At 32.8% G+C, this 8,919-nt stretch overlaps 1 protein-coding gene across 1 annotated transcript; it reads right to left on the bottom strand.

The window, feature by feature from the left end:
* Window positions 1-1,285: 1,285 nt before the first annotated feature.
* Window positions 1,286-2,092, bottom strand: LOC125867139 (uncharacterized). Its single transcript, XM_049547573.1, has 2 exons — window positions 1,810-2,092; window positions 1,286-1,729 (listed from the first exon to the last, which is right to left on the bottom strand). The coding sequence occupies exons 1-2, from the start codon at window positions 1,960-1,962 to the stop codon at window positions 1,319-1,321; spliced, it is 564 nt and encodes a 187-aa protein (XP_049403530.1). The 5' UTR covers window positions 1,963-2,092; the 3' UTR covers window positions 1,286-1,318.
* Between the last annotated feature and the right edge of the window lie 6,827 nt (window positions 2,093-8,919).

Below are 8,919 nucleotides of genomic sequence, written 5' to 3'. Positions count from 1 at the left end.
TACCACCTCCTGTTAGGAAGATGCCAGGAAGGCCTGGCAAGAAAAGGAAGAAAGAGCAAGGTGAAACCAGTAAAACTGGAAAATTATCCAAAAGAGGGATTGAGATGTCATGCAGCACTTGTCATAACAAGGGTCACAATAAAAGAAAGTGTCCTCTTGGTGCACCTGCTTCTGGCACAAGCTTTACTGCTGGACCAAGTTCAAGACCTGCTGCTGGACCAAGTTCAAGACCTCCTTCTGGCCCTGCTGCTGCACCAACATCAACACAAACTGTTGTCCCTGCTGCTGCACCAACATCAACACAAATTGTTGGCCCAAGAGCAACACCTAATGCTCCAACTGAAAGAGGAAGGGGTAGACCAAAGGGTTCAACAGAAAAGGTGATATAGTTTCCTTTATTTACTTCATGTATAAGTTTTAAATAAGTTGCTTTACTGAATATTTTGTTATTTTTTAGGGTAGTGTTGCTAGCAGAACAAGAATGGTTGGAATGGGTGCACTACACACACAAAGTGGTGCTACTATTATTAATGTAAGTTCCCTATTTCTATACTTAAATATCATTTATTATTTTTTCTTTAATCACAAATTAAGATTATTTATATTCATTTGAACAGCCTGGAATGCCCAGTGAAAGCTTTAGAAATGTGAAGTCTTCAGCAGTTGTCACTGGAGATCTTGGACATAAACCACCATGTGGTGTGAAATGGAAAGGAAAACAAGCTATGACATCAAGCCAACTTGAAGAGATGAGGGGAAGCAAACAAATGGAGACTAGGTCTAAGGCTGCACATTTGAGCCTAGAGAGCTCTAATGCAATCTAACTTGTTTTGGTAGATTTTTGTTGGTAATGTAATGTAGACATTTGTTTTGTTGGGTGATAGACAATGCAATGCACTTTATCCCTATTTAGTACCCTTATATTTAAGACAATGAATTGCAGTTGTGACTGCATTTTGATTTGTGGTGTTTGATTATGTAACTGCTTTGACATATATTAACTTCTATTTTGATTAATGATTATGCAGTTATGAATGTCTGTTTATGTAACAATATTGCTTCTCTTTTAGTGATGGTTTCTGTGTTTATGGAGGGCAATAAGTGACTACTTAAGCAGTGGCTACACAAACGTATAGTTTAGACAGTTGAGCAGATAGTTGTACACACTAAATATATAGTTTATGACCAAATACAAAATCAAATACTTGCAACAATAAATGAGACAAATTAAGCTAAGGAAAGCTTTGTAAATTCTTTTCATTACACAAAAGCCTTACAAGTTCAACACAATATTGCAAATTTTTGGTACAATAAGAGATCATGACAATTTCCTTGAATGTCCTTCTCCTTTCAGAAACAATACTCTTTGAAATACTAAACTTACACCTAAAATACAAACACACAACAGAGCAATCCAAAGTTGTTTCTCCCTTTTCTTGGACTTGGCCAATTTGTTTTTCCATTTCTTTTCAACTGCTTTCATCTTCTTCAAATCATCATCAAAATTGTCCATTTTTGACTCCTTCTTGTTCATATCTATTTTGCTTTCCATGGATTTGGTCGACTTAGTAGGCTTGTTGATTTCCTTATCCGAAGTTTCAACTTTTCGAGAAGATTCAACACTATGTTCAAGCTCCGCAATTCTTCCCAACAACTTGGGAATCACAAATTTGGATCTTGGATCAATATAATCATCTTTCCAAAGCCAAAAATCGCATGATCTAGCATTCTTAAAAAACAAAACGAATCATTCTATGGCTCTTGAAACAACAAAACGAATTATTCAACTCTTAAAAAAGATTAACTTACCCCATAGTAAGGACAACCCCAATATCTTCTACTAGGATTTCTCGGGGTCCAAGAGGTCAGCAAAGGCAAAACAAATCCGTGTTTGCATCGCACCTCTTCCAATTCATGATCTTCCTCTTGTAAACAGAGCCTAGTCAAGCTTATTCGAGCCATTGTAGCACCTTAATAAGAATTACCGCGAATCAAACAACTAAAAATTCAAAATACGAAATAGATAGAAACAAATCAAAATGAAAAAGAGAGAAATGAATCAAAATGGAAAAGAGATGAATGAATAATAATGAAAAAGAGTTACCTTTGATTCAAAAGAAGGAATTTTGAACTATGTTTGAATTTAGGGTTCTTGATTCAGATTTTTGGGTGAAAATTTAGGGTTTTTGTTCATTGGGGTCGGGTGGGTGGGCTATGTGAAGGGAATGGGAATATAACCGTTGGGTTAGATTTTTTTAATTAAAAAAATAAATAAAAATGACTTTATTAGCGTGTTGACGCGCTCAACTATGTGGAGCGAAACGCGCCCTAGGTTGAGTGACGGAAGGGGGAAATAAATATACTTCTATGTACTTAAGGTGTGTAATAGGTCACCCCATTAGTTAAAGTGTGTAAATGACTTTTGGGTATACGTATAGGGGGCAATTTATGCCTTTTGCCTTAGTTAAATTAATTATTAGGGTACCCAATAAAATAATGACACGTCATTAATGAATTTGGGCTGTTAAAGATGAGAACAAAATGGTTGATGTCAATGACATTTTAGGCCCAAAAGGTAGAAGAAGGGTAATTTTGTATCAATTCACATAGTTGAAGGGTATTTTAGGCCCTTTTCCATATAATTTTATACACAATAATGAATTTTGGAATTGGTAGAGTTTAGGTTTTGATTCAAGTCCTTTCAATAAAAATTAAAGAATTTTAAATATATATAAATCTCTGAACCCAAGATTTGATTGAAACTCAATGTTTAAAATGTTCCACATTTACAAGTTGGAAATTCAAATTTTATTCACTACATTTTTGGTGAAAATCAAGATAAAAAACATGAAACGGAAATGAGGAAATGGAGAAAAATTATTTTACCAGATTACGTCCATCCAATGTCAATTAATAAAGTCTTAACTACAGTTAATGTAAAGAAAAAGATAATTTTCAAAAATCTTTCCAACTTTTAAGGTAAAAATCAAAATTTTTAAAAGTCGTCACGTAATATTTTAAAAGAAATTATGAAATTTTGTAAAAATAATTTCAAAAAGACTTAAAACAGGAAAAAAAACTTTTTATTCCAACAAAAGGGTATCTGAGGTTTTTATTTTATTTCAAGAAGGTTTTAAGCACTTGAAATATCTACTAACACGCGATTATCTAATGATTTGAAAAAAAAAATCATTTGACTAACTTTCAAAGAATTTAGAGACATATAAAAATTTATTTAGAAAATTAATTAATTTCAACACTTGAAATAAATTTTGGAAAGGGAGCATAATTGTCAAAAATAACTAGGTAAAGAGAACATTAGATTTTTTAGAAAAGTTGACAATTTGAAAACAATTTATTTCAAGTAAGGACTTCAATCAAAATTTAATAAATGAAGTTGAGAAAGACAAGTATTTCTTCTCGAAAATTGTTACAAGTAAACCAACATAAGAATAGTTAATCGTTTGAGAAATTTGACATAAGTTAAAATCAAAATTAAGTATCAAATAAAACAAATAAGAATTATATGAATTAAATACAATAAAAGAAAATAAAAGTTGGGCCCAGGTTTGGTTTTTGTCCACCTTCTTTTTATACACAGTAATTTGAAATGGCGAAGGAAGATTCATCATCTGAAATGGAACTACATGATAAATTTATTGAGATGGTAACCCTCGTTGATGAGCCTAACTTTCTTTTGTTGTCTCCAACACATGTGTCTAATTCAAACCGTTGTAACATCCAAAGTGTTAGTGTTTTGCCATTATCCCATCCACCGTTGTGTTGAACCAAAATTAATATTTCTTCTTCCATGAAAGAAATTTAGATGTGGTTAATATGAGTAATTTTAAATATTAGCAGTTAAAGAAGATCAAAGAAGCAATTTTTTAGAAAGAAATGGGCTGAAACCCATATTATTTCAAAAAAATAAAATAAGTAGACACTTTTTTTTTATTTATAGATAATTACATATATATGGCCGTATTCAGTGAATAACAATTATGACATATTTAATATTTACTTTTATAGCTTTTTTACATTCTGAATAGATCGTGGATAAGATATAGTAGATATTCAAAGTACCACAAACTCTGCAGTTCCTTTATTTAAGCTAACAATAACTATCTTTTATAAGAATTCTGATACATCGATGACCTCTTCCTTTTACAAATCAAGAGAACAATTTGTCACTATCTGAGCCTACACCCTGGACGTGGCCGGCACTTGAGAACCATTGCTTGCCCTCAAGCGAACCCTCATCTTGGATGACTATAAACATAAGACTAACTCAAGCATACATAAGCATCAAATTGAAAGAAACGTTTAAAAACAGCTTACTAAATCTTTAAACTTTGCTGAATATACTAAGCACGAATCATAAGTTTAAATAAAACATTTGAAACTAAAAGACTCCAAAACTGTCTATCTATGAAGCCTCTACTATACAAAGATAAGTGTCGGGACAAGATCCACAACTCTTCAAAAGAACTACACTACTAACAAGTCATAAAATTGGAGTACTCTGAAGGCAAGAAAGTCTCACTCATAAGCGGACGAGAGGATGGAGTGATCTCAACAGACTCTTGTTGAGGATCATAAGAACCTGTATCTGCATATTTAAAAGATGCAGGTCGAATGACATCAGTACATTGAATGTACGAGCATGTAATATAGCTTAATAACAAATCACTAAAAGAAATGAGTGCAATAGATAACAACGTACTCAAGCTGAATGTAAAGAAATAAAGGAGTCAAATCATTTAAAACTTTACAAAATACTTTCTCATCTTTGAGCTCAACATAATAAGTGAATTATAAAAATACACTTTAACTCTATTGGGAGATTTTCTAACCGACAACCATCACTATGAGCTACGTGATGATACAACGTCTCGCTCACGCTGTCAGAACTGTTCTATACCTTGCCGGAGTACAGAACACCTCAACTAAGTGGATCCACTAAGCTCTGCCCGAAAACACTTAGGATTCATCTAAAAAGTATGATCTTGTACCCATGTTGGCATAAATGATTTATGAGGAATGTGAGTTGTCTGAACTCATCCCCATATCGGTGCTTAATAGTACTCCCAATAATTTATAACTGCTCTTGAAATATCTTTGAACTCATAACTCATTTAGAAATTTAAGTTTCTCTTTATCAATGTAAAAATTGATACCTCTGGGACATAGTCCCCTTATACTCTTACTCAATTCATACTTGAAAACTCTTTCTAAAAAACATATCAAAATCATATTTTAATATGATCATTGATGACTCAAAAAGTCATACTGCATAAACATTGATGGTATATCTGGATATCATACTGCTCATACATTGATGGCATACCCCAACTAATCATGTTTTAGAAACTCTTTTCTCAAAACTCATCTTTACTTTCTCAAAATTCAGTTTAAGAACTCAAGTGTTAACTTTAAAAAGCTTTTCAAAATTTATAACTAAAATCATAGGGTTCATGTAAAATTATAGACATGAACGACTCAACTCAGGGATCTTAATAGCAATAAGGAAACTCAAGACTCAAGAACTCGAAACTCATAACTCAACGATATTTCTCCTTTAAAAAAATACTCAATTCATAGGGTTCATGCAGAAATATAGAAATGAACAAATCAACTCAAGAATTTCAATGCATAACATATAGCAATTCAGTAATTAGGAATAGAATTTCAAAAATAAACAGGAACTCAAGAACTCAAATTAGCTTATCTCAAGAATACTCAAATCTAGGGGTAGAATCCTAGATTTCTCTTTTACTGATTTGAAAGTAGATGCAGGGTGTGAGAACAAACTAGTCCAACACTATGATAGCCTAACATACTTGGAAGAACAAAGTTCTTGAAGAATTTTAAAGAATCTTGAAAAAGAACTTGGCTAGAAGCCTTGAAACCCTAGCTTGAAGGAGAACAATCAAGAAAACATTTCTTGAGATTTTTGAATTACTTTCTTGAAATATGACCAGGAATTATGATTTTCATTAGTGATTAATAATTGCATGGAGGAATTATAGTTGGAAAGAATGAAATTCTTGGAGAAGGACTTACATTGAAGAAAAATCATGAAAAAGATTGAAAGAATCTTGAATGGAGTCTTTTACTTTGATTTTTCCTTAGGGTTTTGTCTTAGGATTTCAGAGAGAAGAGAATGATGTATTACGAGATGAAAATCTTATTGTTTTGGGTCTTTAATTAGTCAAGAAATTCATTTAGGGTTTTCTTAGAGGTAAAAAGACAAAATGAACCCTTTTTAATATTTTTTCGTCGGCTAATTCGTCATTGCACTGTATCAAGTTACTAAAATGGTCATAACATTTTACTGGAACCTCAGATTGTTGCGAAATTTGTGGACTTGGAAAGAAGATTCAAATATCTTTAATTTGATAGGTTATGGGCCACGTAATCTTTATATTCTAAGAGATATGGTCGTTTGAAGTTGACCCAAGTAGAGTCTTACATCAAAACTTAATCGATAAGGAAAGTTTCAACTCTACTTTATGCTAGGAGTTTTTAGTGACCTTAACTGATATTGAAAATCATTCTCATACTAAATAATTTACTTTTACAAATATGAGCAATTTAAGAATAACCTGATAAGACCTTATATTGCAAATAAAGAACAATTCGGGCCTTAGCTTAAATTTTTTTGAGGTGTTACAATATCTCCCCATGGGATCATTCGTCCTAGAATGACGGTTAAACTGAGTCCTAATTCCCACAGTTTTTGCAGTGTTTCTTCTACCCATCTCGATCAAAAGCCAATGAGTTACTATTACTATATTCCAGCTTAATTCAAAATCACAAATTACTTAACATAAGGTGATTATTCTAATTTAAATCACGATATTTGGGTTCTATACCTCTATAAGAAATCTCATCCCAAGAACACTACATTCAATCCTAGTCCTATAACCACTCCATGGACTCCTACTAACCACTTCTTATAAGAATTCCTCATCCTCTCTACCTACTAAAATTTCACGCATTACTATCAGGAACTGACTAATTGCTCTCATTTAACTATTACTCATGGTAAACCATCATCCCCCCTTCCTCAACATTTATAACCTTAAATGGAAGAAGAAGACCATCACTACCACAATAAGAAACATAAACCCTCTCCTTCTATCTTTACTCAATTACTATCGACAACATTGCTATCAAAGCTTAAAAGGATTACTGAAAGAGCTTTAGGGAGAAAGATCACAAGCACGATTCATTCAAGAATTCTGATTTAAGAATATGCATGACATAACATTATTTTTCTAGCCATTAAGATCAAATCATGAATTTTTGATACTTAGCATACTATGAGACATGAGTGCTTATATGAATAAATTCAATATCATGGGGATGATATCCATAACTTTATGGAGTAAGATTGAGATCAATGGGCTAAAGTCTTTTCCCCTCATTCTGGAAACTGAGCATAGATATGAACCTCTTAGAAGTTTATGAGCATAAGTCATAGACACAATTCTGATATTAGGAATATCAATAAGATGTTGTTATAACTAGACTTGAGGAATACACAAGATTTTGAACGAATTCATATAGCTCTAAAACTCTTTCTGAAGACATCACTATCTCATTCTCGACACTTGACTTGATTTCTCATCTTATCATCTCCCCCTTGGATCTAAAACTTGGATCTAAAACTGACACTTGAAAGTTATAGATCTATTCCATTATCTCTAAACAAGTCTACATTCCCTTTTATCTAATACTCAAGAAAGTCTTATCTCATGGCTACTGAACTCTCCATAAGCAGGTTCTAAGACTCATTCAAAAACCTCTTTCTAAGATGCTTCTATTAACCTCTTATCATTGGCTTATAAGGTCGCTTCATCGAACTCTTTAAGGGAAAAATAATGCTTACTTCAGCCTATTCCGTATTGACAGCTCAATTATGCTATCTAGGCACACATGAAAAATCATTAACTTAATTGGAACGTCGTCTGGTTACATACAATCTCGGCTACACCTCTTAATGCTCCTGTTATTCTAATGACTTAGCCACACTTCACTACTCTTATCTAAAAGTTAGAATCCCATACTTGTACCACTCATATTCATTACAACTTACATCTTAATTCCTCACCTACTCCATGTCAAGTCTACCAGATCAGATCTCAAAACTAACATCATCACCCTCATATTGACATTCTTTTGATCATGACACTCATCTCAAATTCAAGCTTAATATTTATTACTACACCCGAATATCAATATGATTGCTCACTTACCATGCTAACTTACAACTACTAGATAAAATTAAGAAACACCCGCCAACTAAAACCTCATGACAAGTAGTCAATCTTTACCTCTCACTCTCTCAGTCTTCATACTTACAATTTACCCCCACACTTCCTTTCATATCTTAAGTACTATTTACCCATTCACTACACATCATTGGCTAACTAGTTTTATAACCCTCTGAATATCATGGGCTTCCCCTTAAAAATCATTAGCCTAGTTTAGAGCTATCACCTTATGAATACTCTAATCTTTTATTCAACACCTACACTTGGTCATTAGTAACATAATGACACATTATCATAACCTCCTTTCTAGTTAAAGTATAATCTAACTCATCCTAACTCATAACTATTCCTCTATCCTCTATCCTCTATCATGAACTCCATACAAAATTATTATTCCTTAGTCTACTAAAAAAAGAAAAACTCATCATTAATAACTTACTGGGTGCCTAACTGTAGTAACATAATTTGTCTCATCACTATCTTCCTTTCTTAGATTATTGAGCCTCTGCATGCATTCTTCTAACTCTGGGCACTTTTACTACTGCTTCTTATAACATCACAACCCATACTATCTCTTCGGGTGAAATAAAATACCATCCAAACATTCTAAAACACACTTCCCTCATAAAGGTCTCACCTA

The sequence above is a fragment of the Solanum stenotomum genome, chromosome 6 (assembly GCF_019186545.1).
Source record: "Solanum stenotomum isolate F172 chromosome 6, ASM1918654v1, whole genome shotgun sequence".
NCBI classification, from domain to species: domain Eukaryota; kingdom Viridiplantae; phylum Streptophyta; class Magnoliopsida; order Solanales; family Solanaceae; genus Solanum; species Solanum stenotomum.
The sequence above is the reverse complement of the archived record's forward strand: the minus strand, read 5'-3'. Positions and strand labels throughout refer to the sequence as shown.

Bases quoted from the DNA above. Each gene is read 5' to 3' on its own strand.
- LOC125867139 (XM_049547573.1), bottom strand. From the start codon at position 1,962: ATGGCTCGAATAAGCTTGACTAGGCTCTGTTTACAAGAGGAAGATCAT. The intron at 1,730-1,809 runs GTAAGTTAATCT...TTGTTTTTTAAG, and splicing joins GGGGTTGTCCTTACTATGGG to AATGCTAGATCATGCGATTT.